This window comes from Perca flavescens, chromosome 14 (assembly GCF_004354835.1).
Source record: "Perca flavescens isolate YP-PL-M2 chromosome 14, PFLA_1.0, whole genome shotgun sequence".
Lineage (NCBI taxonomy): Eukaryota > Metazoa > Chordata > Actinopteri > Perciformes > Percidae > Perca > Perca flavescens.
This window is the reverse complement of record NC_041344.1, coordinates 34,403,911-34,419,013: the sequence shown is the minus strand read 5'-3', so window position 1 is coordinate 34,419,013 and position 15,103 is coordinate 34,403,911. Positions and strand designations below refer to the sequence as shown.

Below are 15,103 nucleotides of genomic sequence, written 5' to 3'. Positions count from 1 at the left end.
CGCTTACAATGATAGCACGTTTTGGTAGTTTTTGTTTATTTTAAGCCACTTATTATTGCACTTCTTAATTTTACCAGCAAAGACAACTGCCCGATCCAGCTGCCCACTTCGATCCGAGTGCAGAACAGCTTTACTAAGCCCTTTGAAAAAGGGATGAGAGACGAGTGAGAAGGAGGGAGGGTAGATGGGGTAGAGAGGGCGGGCGTGTGCATGTGTCTGTGTGTGTGTAGAGAGAGAGAGAGAGAAAGGAAGAGAGAGAGAGGAAGGCGCTGCATCAACCCGGCATTCAGCAGCAGCAGCAGCAGGCTGAGCTTAGGGATCTATTGTTCCCTGTTTTATTACTGCCAAACCTCGTTCTCGCTCATTAAGGATCCAAGAGAAAAAGATAAACAGAGAGGACCGGGAGAAGAAGAGGAGACCTCAGCCCTGTTCGCCTGGGATTACTTCTTCTTAGGCGCACTGGTGTGGACAAAGCAGAAGCAGAAAAAGCACTCACACTTCAGTCCAGCTCCCTACCCCGGACCAGGCTTGTTTTTTTCCTCTTGACTGCATTGGGAACTATAGTTCTTGCCGTGTGGCGGTCATGGGGCTGGCCAGCACAGCTGTGGGGATGCTGGGGGTCTCAAGAGGGGTACCGCTCCCCTCTCTCTGGAGGATAGCCCTGCTCTTTCTCTCTATCTGGGAGATGGATGCACAAACCGCAGTGGAAACTAAACCTCTGTATATCTGGCAGACAGGTACGTTCCACCCTGGGGTTCGGAGGGGGGTTGCTGTCTTGATGTCCCATACACTACAACTCTTGCAGCAAATGTATTGTATTGTTCACTTTTTATGATTTCATCAAACCTTCCTGAAAATGAAGAGAACCTTCAATTAAAGTTTCTTCCCAAGCCTCTTTTCTTGCAGGCATGCATGTGGCAGAGGTTGATGCATTGGAGCCATATTGCTACTATTTAACGTTAGTGTGGTAACATATTTACTGCAGTCCCTGAGGTGAATGTCTCTTTGCCCCCAGACTGGGGCTTAGAGTTGCGGACTGTGCTGGCTGTCTTTTGGCTGAGTTCTAGACTGACGCAGCTGGGAATCCTTGGCTGCTCTGTGCTGCTATTGACTCATTTATCACAGTTTGACATGTGTGCAGTTGATGAGAAATTGTGTGTGTACTGTAGCTGCATGTGGCCCTTTTCTGAGAGAAGGGAATACAAGCATGCTGCAAAGGATGCGGTGAAAACACTCCGTAGTACACCCAGCAGTATTTTAGTGCAGATGCAGGTGTTTGATTTGTGGAAAAGTAACCCAGAGGTAAATGTTGCTGAGTGTTGTGAGTACAGTAGCTTCACAGTGTAGGCAGCTGTGCAGTACAATACAAGGCTTCCCGCTGCTGCTGTTTTGGGTGGTGCATCTCACCGGTTGAGGCTCATTCACCGTGAGAGAGCAGCACATGGTCAGAAGGACACGTTGCTGATACGTGGTCCAGCAAGCAGAGTGAAGGAGTAGGAGAAGAATGGAGGAGGTGCACCCCAGCCCCCATTGGGACAGGGGTGCCCTTTGGATGCAGCTGGAGATCAATGTTCTTCTCCACTATTGTCTAATCTCTCTCTGTTTTGCTGGATCAATGTACTGGTTTTACTGGGAACCTGCATACCCCCGCGCCCGCCCCCCAACACCCGTAGGAGCTGATCGATGGGTATAGTCCTGACAATGCAGCTCAGCCTGTATGGGATCAATGCTGGTTTTGGGTGGAGTCTAAAATGTACTATCTATACTGGTTAACAATCTGTGCTTCTGATATCTAGAATGTGCAGGACGTAATTACCTTAGTGCATTTGATATTGGAATAAATGTTTAGAAATCAACGCATATATCCTTGGTATTTGTTTTGAATTGTGTACATATTTGAGCAAAGTTGTAATTACCAGAATAATGTATGTGCCATTACTATGTATGTGTATTTACTATAGTAGTATGATAGTATCATATTTAATATATTGTCAGTGCCTTAATTTGACTGAAATATCTCTGTGGGTGGGCACTAAAAATAGTATGTTAAACAGTATTTATTTTCTTTACACATATTATGTTTCTGTTTAATTGTCCAGCATTGGTAGTAAATTATTTTTCAGTTGAAGAAATTCAATTGCTGTTTCTCTTATGTATTATATATTCCCATGTGGGAGCAAAGGTTAGGAGGGAAAGCAAGAGTATTCTGTGTCAAAACCTAAATGTATAATTCATTTTCGCATACAATAGCAGGCATCTCAAGCAAAGAAAAAAATAATACAAATAAGCCATATTAACCCTAAGCCTGTTGCACCTTAAATGATGATTTTTGTTTTCTTCTTCTGATGTTATTGTTGTTTATCAGCTTCATTGCTCACACCCTGTGCAAAGGAATGGAAATCCTATGGTATTACGTGCTGTACCTCCGACCGTGTTAAGGTGGGGGAGGAGATTAGGGGTAGTGAAACCACAGCAGATTGGCCAGACAAAGTTAACCTAGATACGCTATAGACATGTTTATGTGAGTGTCTCCTCTTGGCTTAAGTGCGTTGGCACTTGGCTCCCTGATGCTAGTGTGGCTTGCTGACAGGACCGTGGCACAGATGCTGAGATGATGGCAGTGAACCATGTTCGAACGTTTGTTGTTCTTGTCTTTGGTGTAACATTTCTGGTGAGATCCTACCATAATCTTGGAGCTCCAATCCTTCCCCACGTGCTCAACACAACAATGTGTGAGGCTTCATTCTCCACCTCAGCACCTCTTGTCTGGGAGGGGAGGGGCCGGAGCAAAGAGGTTGTCTGTTGACATCTTCGAAAAGGAGGTTTTTTGGGGGGAGATTAATACATATTTATGCCGTGATAATCTGGCTAAACCCACACCCATAGTACAGATGGGCGACTGAAATTAGCCCAGTGGCTTCAAATAGGTTACTCCAGTGAGTAATGCGGGGGTTGCACTCTCAAGAGACTGCTGTTCCCAGCAATATGTGTGGAAGTGCTAAGGGAAATAGTACAGTTTCACTTAATGCTCTATGGAAATATTAGTATTTAATCCATTTAAATATCCTCTGTGGACTACTCCAATACTGTGTATTTAGGACAAAAATGCTAAATAGAACAAACAGATGAGTCATGTGTGTCCTATTACTCCCCTAAACTACCTGCATATGTATGGAATTTTGTAGCAATGTGTAATCTGGCACTCAATGTAATGTCTTTTGGCAGACGACTTGCTTGTATTGTCTCAGTGTTTGGAGCACAGAAGCCACAGACAGAAGGTTGGGGGATTAGATTGCTGTTCCACTCAGAGGGGAGTTTGCAGGTTGTTATTTTTGGTTTCTTCTCGCCATCAGCTGGACTGGAGAATTGAGCATCTATGTGTGTGAAATTTTTCAGTTAATGGACAAATACAGGTTATGCAAAGTCAATTTCAGGAGCCAACAAATGAATGTTCCCGCAGATATAAATCTTCATGGAAGTGAGCATTCTAACCTGCCAGCCTGCCAGCAGGTTAGCATCTACCTTGGACAGAAAAGGCCAATCGATAGCGTAACCTGTTTGTGATGGATATTTCCTGTCTGATATCGGTTTTCCACAGCAACATCCTCATTCAAAAATCAAGAATCCGAAAGTCCATTCTCAGTGTATGTTCACATGTACATTACAGAGGATCTGAAAATAAAATGCATTCGGTAAAGATAAGTTGTCAAAATGAAAAATAAATCCAAAAAACTAAGCTATTGATTTAATTCTAACTTCAAAATTCAGGTGTTTGCTCGGGTGCTAGGTATGGGAAGGGATTGCAGCATCAAAGGACTGTTAGAGACAGGGGAAAAACAAGTACAGGTTAAAGGTCCCATGGCATGAAAATGTCACTTTATGAGGTTTTTTAACATTAATATGAGTTCCCCCAGCCTGCCTATGGTCCCCCAGTGGCTAGAAATGGTGATAGGTGTAAACCGAGCCCTGGGTATCCTGCTCTAACCTGACTCCGTCAGATTTATTGCTTCGCATTTGCATAGCTCGTTAGCTCAGCAAGGAAGCAACATGTTGGTAAAGGATATTTGCCGTTTGTGTAACGAGAATTTACGAATAAAAGGCACCCTTTCAGGTTCCCAGTCCATATTCCGAAAGAAGGATCCAACAGAAAAAAGCATTAGTGAGCAGCTAACAGACACAGAAATGGCACATCCTAAGGAAAGCTCATTGTGGGACTGGCTCTAGTGGATGTAATTCTGCACCAAGGCTGAATTTTGGGAAAGAGACTTCAGATACAGTATTAGGAGACCACTAAGGTCTATATAAAAGAGACTTCAGATACAGTATTAGGGGACCACTAAGGTCTATATAAAAGAAACTTCAGATACAGTATTAGAGGACCACTAAGACCTATATAAAAGAGACTTCAGATACAGTATTAGGAGACCACTAAGGTCTATATAAAAGAGACTTCAGATACAGTATTAGGGGACCACTAAGGTCTATATAAAAAAGACTTCAGATACAGTATTAGGGGACCACTAAGGTCTATATAAAAAAGACTGCAGATACAGTATTAGGGGACCACTAAGGTCTATATAAAAGAAACTTCAGATACAGTATTAGAGGACCACTAAGGTCTATATAAAAAAGACTGCAGATACAGTATTAGGGGACCACTAAGGTCTATATAAAAGAGACTTCAGATACAGTATTAGGGGACCACTAAGGTCTATATAAAAGAAACTTCAGATACAGTATTAGGGGACCACTAAGGCTGATATAAAAGCACCCAAAAAGCAGCATGTCATAGGACCTTTAAAGGGTTTTATTTCAATATTTAAATGAAACAGGCAACAAATAGAATACAACTAAAGAAGAAGTGATTCCACGTTACAGCTGTCATTATGAATGTGTTAGAGCTCCCGACAGCATCAGGAGAGAGAGGGAGTGAGATATATGAACCAAAGAGGAGAAGTGTAAAACTGAAACTCAGGTTTATAAAGATACCATGTATCATATTCACACTGTTATCGTGTTACTGATCGATATCAGCAACAAGAGGAATTTGTGTCTTTTTTAAGTTTTGTCCAGTCTCTTTTTTTGGAGGGGAATGGCAGTTTTCACTGCTGTTAGACAGAGGATGGAGACTCAGTTTTGATCGTCAGCAAAAAATGATGAGAGGATGTTGAACTGAAAGTGAATTTACATGCACCATCCTTCATGTCTTGCACTGGTGGGTGGTTGTTCGCTTCTTGTCACATCACATCTTTTCACCCTGGAAGCCAACACTGCAGGGACTTTAGTTTATATCCATGACGTTCCACTTCGGGGATTGCTCCATTGCCGCTGGAAATTCCGCCGAATTTCACTCTTTTTGACCTTCTGCTTTCTTTGTGTTGGAATTCTGGTGGATTTGTGAGGACTATGGTTAACTGCTCCTTAGAGCTCTGCAGGGTAAAACCAGACAGCTAGCTAGACTATCTGTCCAATCTGAGTTTTCTCTCGCACAACTAAAACTACTTTTGAACGTACACATGTTCCACCAAAACAAGTTCCTTCCTGAGACTATTTAGCAGAGGCACCGTGGCTCCGTCTGGCGCTTAGCACCGCCCAAAGCGATTGTGATTGGTTTAAAGAAATGACAATAAACCAGAGCGCGTTTTTCTCCCATCCCTGTGTGGACTCCTCCGCAGCGCTGTGGAGGAAGGTCTGGCAATGGGAGACTTTGAATTTGATCAACATGTGAACATTTAAAGTTAAAAGATCACAACGTGAAACTAGTATCAATGTAAAAAGAAAATGTTTCTAAATTACATTTGATCACATCACAGAGCATTGAAGAAACACGTCTCACTAATAAGCGAATGAGGCGACATTACCTCAAAGGATCCTCGAAACAGGATCAGTCAGGTGATCAGACAGGTTGTAAACAAACCCCAAAGTTAAAAAAACCTATTTGAAAGAAAAGTCGGACTGTAAAGTTATGACCCAATCTCCTGTTGTAAACACTCATCAGTTTACAGATCACTTTCATGCTTCATTATAACCTGCTGTACTTACTGTTATTGTGAGTGCATACAGCTTTCCTGTAGAATTTACAACTTGGCTGATCGTCTGACTGCTCGTGTACTTTAGTACAATTTTGCCATAACCAGGGTCAATAGCCAAACCTACTAAAGAAAGTCCAAAGTTGTTATAAACTGAAATTATCCTTTGAATCCACTTGAAAAAGCTCAGGGCATGAATTTCCCAAGGCAGCATTAAATGATTTGATTCTCTGTTGGCATGTGCCTGATGTAAAAGTCCTCTAATTAAATTTTCTTAAAACAAATGAAAAAAATCTGCTACCCATTTCCAATACCAATGAATTTGTTTAAAACATGTTCATGAACCAACTGTGAGAGAACAGAGTTTATAGGTTTGGACAAGACAAAACATTCAAAGCTGATTCTTGATGAACATCCAAGTTCTGAGTGTCCTGTCTTTCACGTTGATGTTATGTAAGAAAACAGAAACAGGTAAGAGTCATATTAGTTCCCCATTGTGGACCAATCCTCTCTCTCTGCACTGTATATAGTCAAGCTTTTGGATGAATGGCATTCAGATTACACAAAACAAGTTGAGAAATTACAGTGGCCTGGTGCTGTATACTTCTAGGGTGCACTTATTGATCTTTTTTACTACAATGGCCTACCCTGCTCCACCACCAGCATACACTATGGGGCTTGACACTTCCCGGTACAATGCAGGACAACAAAAGTGTCTGCCGAGCCGGACAAGCTGGGGCAACGACTGATGGTAATGAGTGGGGCAGTTCGCCTGTAAAGCCCCAGTCAGCTTCAGAAAGACCTGATGAATGGAGGCTATTTAGGCCTGTTTAAACCACACACACACGCAGAACAACACAGTGTCTCTGTATTGTCCTCACGCTGTTCAGGCCCTCTGCTGCAGATGCTCATGTCCATGTGGTGCACAAAAGAAAGAAGGCTTCACCTCGAGTCACATGACCCACTCTTTGTTCTTCCTCCGATGTCCCCATAGAATCCCCCCCCAGACCACCACTACCCCCTCCCTCTCTCATGGTGACCTTTAACCTCAGAGCTGAGTGGGTCTCGTGAGGGTATCAACAGTGAAAAGGAGGCGGGGGTGGAGTGTGAAATACAGCATCTTCTCCAGATCAAGTGTCAAGTGCTTAATTCAGCCATTTACACCAGTAAATTTAATAAGCCGAGGTGGAAGTCCACTGATTTATATTTTTTAAAGAGGACATACTTACATATTGATACCAAAACGCATATGTTTTTATTAAAAGTGCCAGTAATATGTGTATTTAAAGCTGAACTGATAATTTTTTTTATATGAACAATGGCTCCAATGACTATGTGAAATGTGAAAAGGGTCACTCGCAGAGCCTTTAGCCTTTATTAGCTCAGTCTCACATTGCCAGACCCACCTCCACAGCACTGCACAGGAAGGTCTAGCTTGTCCACACAGCATTCCTGGATGGGAGAAAAACGTGCTCTGGTTTATTGGCATTTCCTTAAACCAATCACAATCGTCATGGGCTGCGCTAAGGTCCAGATAGAGCCACGGTGCCTCTGCTAAATAGTCTCAGGAAGGAACTTGTTTTGGTGGAACGTGTACGTTCAAAAGTAGTTTTAGTCGTGCAACAGAAAACTGGGACAGATAGTCTAGCTAGCTGTCTGGACAAAACCCATGAGTCTTGGCTGTATCAGCGACTAGCTTGCCACTTTAGATAATGTTATAAACTTAAAACTGATAGTCTTTTGATCTTCTCATTTCACCGAGACAGCAAACAAGTCTGTTCCCTAAAGTGTCCGACGGTATTGATGGGACTTGATGTGTGTAGCAGCAGCATGTGCTTCAGGGGGATGGAAATCAGTTTTCTTCTTTTTTGAGCGTGGCTGATGTCGAGCACCCTTTTCAATGAAAACATATGGATGTTCACAAGTGATTAAAAGGTATTTGTTGTTTTGAACAAACACTTGAGTGTCAGATTGGCCTGTGCAGATGGAGCTGGAGGAGTGCTATCAAGTCATAATGGAGGCGGGTGAAAATGATTTCTGTTTTCCCTGGGATTCATCAAGCGCCAAATTGCAGCCATTATTCTGTGTGGGTTTGAAGAAGCTGCATCCAGCTGTTCAATTCTGCCTGGCAGGCCATCCCAGGTGGAGGAGGGGTGTGTGTATGTACAAACAGTCACACACACACACACACACACACACACACACACACACACACACACACACACACACACACACACACACACAGGTGCATGTACACACCACCATGCCACTGAACTCAGTGCTGTGTCTTTGTCTTTCTCTCTGCTGTCTCTAATCATCCCTGTAATCCCCATTAACATTAACACACTCCTGCCTTTTCTTACTTAACGCTCATCACCCTGAGGCCATTTTTACAATTCCTTGTCCGTCTGGTTTTATTTTCTAAAAAAGCTTATAAAACATCAACCCTGTTGTCTATAGTCAATCAATGTACATAATCTTTTTCAGGAAAAACTGGGCTATTAGAATATTGCTGTAGTGAGGTCACTTGAATGTAAAAAAAAGGTTGTATGACCTTAAAGACAAATAAATAAATAAAACGGAAAATTAATCTCACAGATATTTATTGATATCACACACAGAGCAATAGAAGCTAAGCCACTCTCCTGTCTAAATCAGTTCCCATATGTCTTGGGTGTCAAACTGTGAGGAAGTAAACATTATAACTTATACAGTTGACAAAATATATACATTTTTTCTAAAAAAGTCCAGAAGCTTTTCATTCTTCTCTTTAGAACGGTAATAGACCGGAATTATCTCTCTTTTTCACTTTACTCTTTGTTCTCGCTCGGATTCCCTGGAGTGAACTCTCTTTTTCATTACATACACACGTCTTTGTGTGACAAACCTGCCTTCCCATTGGTTGAAAAATATCAAAACACTCTCGCAAAGCATCATGGGAGATTTATACTAGATGGTAGCACGGAGCTATGGGCAGAAATGACCGAAAATGTGATAAATTATGGACATCAAGTGGATAAATCTTGGATGTAAGAGTTTGGATTTATTGCTGAACAATTCCAAAAAGAGGCACAAGTTCCATGCTGGATAGAAAACCTTCTGTAAAGGCTACAAAGACACCAATGACACCCCCGTGATGACTAACTCCTTAGCTTTTAGCAGGAAAAGTCGGTAAGCAGCTACATAAAACTGTTATCAAATTATCTAAATATTAATCAGAGGTGCCGTTTGACGTCGTGGACGATGACGTAGGGCTCTGAGGGTTTTAATACAATGACAAGCAACCAGGCAGCTTTAACAGATACTGTATGTATAGAGAAACTCACAAAAGCTAGAATTGTAAATAATTTACACTTGATGTTGCCTGTTTGTAGATCGGAGCCTGCATGTCCCAGATGAAGTTGTGGCTATTCAGAAGATTAATGTTTTGGCCCAGAACTTATTGGATCCATCCCCAGTAACCAGCATTGTGTTCAATTCCTCACATTTATAGCAAACCAAATTTCATGAAAATCGGTTCAGAATGAAGTGAGTAATCCATTTTGTAGAGAAGTCGGCATCTCTCGACACACTGTATTTGTTTAGTTGCAGATCTTGAGTGCTCCAATATGGCAGACGCGGAGTCGCACGTCAAATTATAGATGCTGTATCTTATCTATGGTTTCCTACTACGACCTACTGTACAGTGTGACTTTAATGTAAATCTATGTTGTTTCATTTTATAGGTCTATATGCGCATCAACTAACTGATTATAACTTGATTCATCAGAAAGCAATAGGGCATTACGCAAATAAGGTATCAACAAAATCAATTAGGTCGATGCATCGTTCCAGCCCTAACAGCCCTAGGTGTACACTGTGGCTGATAAACTTGTCCAGAATTTGGAGCATCCTACATGCTGTAGCTATGCTGTCACTGTCTGTTCCATTCAGCAATTATGGATATGTTTTTGGAGTGTGTAATTTTGCTGAGAACAAGGTAAAGTCAGTATAATCTCTGTAATTAGTCTTCTGAGTCATTAGTCTCTAAACCTATCCATATCTATTATGTATCACCCATCAAAACCAGTATCACAGTGTCTTCCCCATATAATGCCAACTTACTAACAAACTGACCTAAATATGAAAAGACAGAGATAAGAGAGATAACCTATGTTATGATTTGATACTATAAATAAAATTGAAATAGAATGGAGGCATTTGGAGAAAGTGGTGATGGCCAAGAGGAAGCTCTGTTTGTGTGGGTGCAGCCAGTGGTCCAGAAACATAGATACAGTAGATAGAAATTGTAGGCATCCAGTAGCTTAGACAACCATAACACAACAAACACACATATACCTTACATACATCAAAATTACTCACAGAAATTTAAAGAGTTAAACGTGCTATGGTAGACTGTGTGCAATGGTGGTAGTGAACAGTGCAGGGATTGATCAGTGCAATAGCTTATTATTAAATATTAACTATGACTATGAAAAGACAAGAATGTAAGCATAATATAATTGCTTGACAAACAAGAAAAGAAATAATATATGTTAAGAACTATATATAACAGGGAATAACTTGTATAAAAGATGTAAATGTTATGACCAGAGTCCAGATTGTGTAGGAGGGCTAATATAGCCTATAAGACAGTCAGGTGTACAGCAGACAAAGTTATATAATGGTAGGGGCAGAAAGAGACAGGCTCATGCTGAAAAGTACATTTCTGCCTTCCCCCTTTGTGTGATATTGAAGAGTTGGATGGCCCTGGGGACAAAGGACCTCCTCAAGCTGTCTGTTGAGCATGACAGTGACAGAAGTCTGCCACTGAACATGCTCCTCTGTTTGATGAACGTGCTGTGTAGTGGGTGGCAGTCATTGTCCATGATCTCCAGCATCCTACTCATGGTCCGTTTCTCTGCAGTTGTTGTGAGTGACTCCAGCTCAATGCCAACAACAGAGCCAGCTTTCCTTACCAGCCTGTTCAGTCGCCCAGCGTCTCTCTTCTTAATGCTGCCTCCCCAGCACACCACAGCAGACAAGACACTGGCAATGACTGACTGGTGAAACATCCAGAGGAGCTTACTGCAGATATTGAATGACCTCAGCCTCCTCAGGAAGTAAAGCCGACTCTGCCCTTTCCGATACAGTGCATCCGTGTTGGCTGACCAGTCCAGTTTATTGTCCAACCTCTACATTGAACCCTTCAATGGAGACTGGTGGCATATGTGGTTTAGATCAATACCAGTCCAACTAACCACATTACAGTGATTAGCAATGTCTTCCTGCTCTCAGATAAACCCTTCTTTCCCTTTAGCTAACTTATGCTCCCTGTGAGGCTTGATTAGCCCTGGAAGACGAGCCGGAGGATTGGCCTAAGCAGCATAAAGAGCTTTTCATCAACCTGCTTCTTCCTTTCCATGCCACCCTCTATTAGCACTCACCTACAGCTAACCCTCGCCTGACATCTAAAAACTCTGCCACCGCTCAGAATCAGAATCCAGTTTATTGCTAAGTAGGTTTTCACATAAAAGGAATTTACTTTGGTGTAATGGTGCATACACAATAATTATAAATATAGAATAGAAAAAAATTACAATTTGAAAAAAATACTTTACACAGCAGCTACAATAATTGTCTTTACAAAAGCAAAAACTGATCAAACACTGAGCAATTCTTTTTTCTGTCAAACTTTTTCACACAACAACACAAAGATTTGTTCTGTCTCATTGTATAGGCATTTGAGCGTTGCTCAATACCATTTAACAGGGGATCACAGTCATTATGTACAATCCAAGTTGGAACCATCTTTTCTGTTTTAGAGCACCATGTTCAAAACAAAATTTGACTCATAACGCTCTCTTTAAAGGTCTGCATCTTGTGCTGGTTCTGAGACAGGCTGTAGGGAACTCCATCAATGGACAGGTGATAGCACGTTGTAAGAAGGTTAAAGAATCATATGCAAAACCAGATTAACCTTGGCTAAACTGCCAATTCCACAACAATAGCTTAAAGGTATAATATGCAGTGTTGCAATGTATATGGCAACATGTGTGATGACCACATGTGTGGTGGTGTCTGTATAGAGTCCCTCTGCCTGTATTTTCTCTTTTCTTCTTATTTTGCTTTGTGCGGGACGTTTATGGGTGTCAGCAAAGAGCCTTTGGGCTCTATGTCGGTGTGCAACCTTCAGCCAATAACAGCATTCTCATTCCCAACCGCTGCTTTGTCTCTCAGCATCCCATACCAACGCAAATGTCTAACTGACACAGACCCACAGCCAGTATGAAGCTCTGCATTCACTCATAATCCACAATGCTGCACCCTCCCATGGAGGTGTCAATCACAGAACAATCAGCAAGTAGCGTTTTATTCCTCTGATTCACTGCTTTGTTCGGCACTCCCCCTCCTCATTCATTCTCTAGCTTGCTCGACCACTGGTGCTCTCTCTTATCTCTCTACTTGAAAGTAAATTGGAAATTAAACACCATAACATGTAAGATTCACCAAAGGCAAAATGCACAGATTACACATACGTTGCACAGGTGCACTACTGGTATGGGAAGTACTGAGAATACAACCAGATAAATGAGACTTGGATTATACTCCACGAGTTGTGTTAGAGATTGTAAATGGAGGTTTTCATATAGTATTGCTGTTGTTAAACACAGACCCCTATTACTTCAATGCATCAAGACCTGTCTGTTTGTTCATTCTCCGTTCACCATACAGGCATGCGACACTGATGTGGTGGATAGTACTATTTTAGTTCTATGTGATGAGTTATAAATAGCCAAAGAGCTGACACAAGCAGTGATTCACCTCTGGCAGTCAAAACTGTGCAGCTAGACAAATAAGATGGAGCACAAACACATACACGCACAGTAAAAGAGTGAGAGAAATAAAACAAACTTATTATTTTTATTAATAGTACCGTTTTCAATGAGGAAAAAAATCTAAAATGTATTTATTTAGTACATATCAAGACTTCCTGGTTTGCAGCAGGGCTGAAGGGTGGCCATGTTAGTTTTCAAATATTTTAAAAAATACTGATCTGATTGCAATTAAATGTTGTACATGCATGGTCTTAATGACATTTATCAAGCTCATTCATACTCCCCAGAGGATGATTCCTAGGGATTTTGCTGAACCCCTGACCTTGAGCATAGCACTACTTTTGGATGGGCATTTCACCTTAACAAACACTTTAGTCATAGAAACCTTGTCATGGACTGCATTTCAATAAAAGTTGGAATAGACATGCATGGTTGCCAGAGGATTTTTCATAGTGATCTTTTATAAGCCTATCCTAGAACATAGCACCATTAGGTGAAACTTTGAATGACTGGATTTCCTTGAAATGTATTGTGGACGTTCACAGTGTACAAAGGATGACTCCCTCTTGTTTTTAGTGATCTAACCATTAAGATAGGAGCAAATTCTTCTAGTACACAAGTAAATATATATAGAATGAACCATTTTCTAGCTCGGTCACTTCCTGAGTTTTTCTCATTGTCCACCATCAGGACAAAGTCAACTTTGTACGTATGACTTTTAATATTATGATTGTCAGATTGCTATTTGATTTACTGAGCATGTTCATGTTCCCAAGGGGATGAACCCTTCTGATTATTTGACCCCATGTCTTTTCCTCCAGTGGCACCATCAGTGAAAACTGTAAGTACTACATTATCCAAGAAGAGCAAAACTCTCAGTACAGACTACTGTATATTATTATTATCATATATTACTCATACTCAAGACTTTGGTGTTGTGCTGTGTCATGAATACTGTATTGCAACCTTTAGGGGGTTTAAAACTGAATTAAATGAAATCAAATCTAGTTGAGTGTGAGATACAGAGAGATGGAAAATTATGAGATGTGAAATATTTCCCCTCTATATCAGCAAGCACCAAAGAAACGCCTGTAAATAGCAGAACTTTAACTGCAGTCATAACTGTATTATTAATCAGGTCTTGAAGACAGCGGCTCCCTGGAAGACACAAACCCAGTTACACGAGTCTTCCTCAGCCTAATGAGACCCTGAGGAGGACACTGAAGTCAAACACAGCCAGAGCCCAGCAAGGGAGCTTTCTTATTCACGGTCCAAAAAGACACACTAACTCTTACGTAAAACTGAAAGGAAGAGACACACACTCTCTTCTGATTGAGAGGTTAAGTTCAGGTCTGAAGTCATCATATGAAGTATGTGCTGGCACTGTGTCACAGCAGTGGCAGTGTTTTTTCAAATTACTCACTGCTCAAGTATTTTTCATGATGAATACTTTAACTTCTATACTTGAGTATGTGTTATTGCACCTGAGTACAATTTTTTGGCTATTCTACCCACCTCTGCATGAGAAGATGTAAATTCCTGAAAAAGGGAAGTCAATGGATTAATTACGAGTGGATGAGATTAATGAGAATCTTAGTAGAGCCAGAGCCAAATTTATGGTTATTGTGTTGTTAAAATGAATGACATTTTAAAACATATCAGTGATTGCAAATCTTTTCATTTAGTCAATGAAAGCACATCTGTTTTACACTAAAACAGTTTGAAATGTAAGCACGTTTCTCTCCATGACGGACTGGACAGATTTTTGCATTCTTCTCAGCTTGTGTAAATACTGGAAAATGTACTGCTTTTCATTAGTTTTGATTTATTATATCATTACACACATACAATTTCTTCAGTAAAACGTTGCCCTTTCTAGTTTGATTACCCTGATCTTGACTGAGGGGCCGGTTTGAACCTTTTGCAGTTTTGGCCTTTGGAGTGCTACAGAGTGGAGGCAGATTAAATGTGAAATTAAAATTCTAGCCACTAACAGAAATGTAAGATTTGAACATGCAAGACCAAAGTGTACTGGATCCACATCTGCATCAGATGGTGTAGATTAGAGGATTTAAGGCAACCTGGCTGTCAGGAATGGATTAGCTGCACTTTACTCCTCCATGTTGCTTTGGCAGTTGAATCCTAATGCTAAAATGCATTAAACTATACTATAAAACTATACTATAAAAATACACTTGTTTCCCAAATAATAACTCAACAGTCCCAAGGTGCATTGAGGTAAAAAAACAAAACAAA

The 15,103-nt window shown here is 41.0% G+C and overlaps 1 protein-coding gene across 1 annotated transcript in view; it reads left to right on the top strand.

Moving 5' to 3' along the window:
- Positions 1-583: 583 nt before the first annotated feature.
- Positions 584-15,103, top strand: part of thsd7aa (thrombospondin, type I, domain containing 7Aa) — a 258,145-nt gene continuing 243,625 nt past the window's right edge. The window contains exon 1 of the mRNA XM_028597031.1: positions 584-737. Coding sequence (XP_028452832.1) covers positions 584-737 — 154 coding nt within the window. The remainder of the gene's footprint in view (positions 738-15,103) is intronic.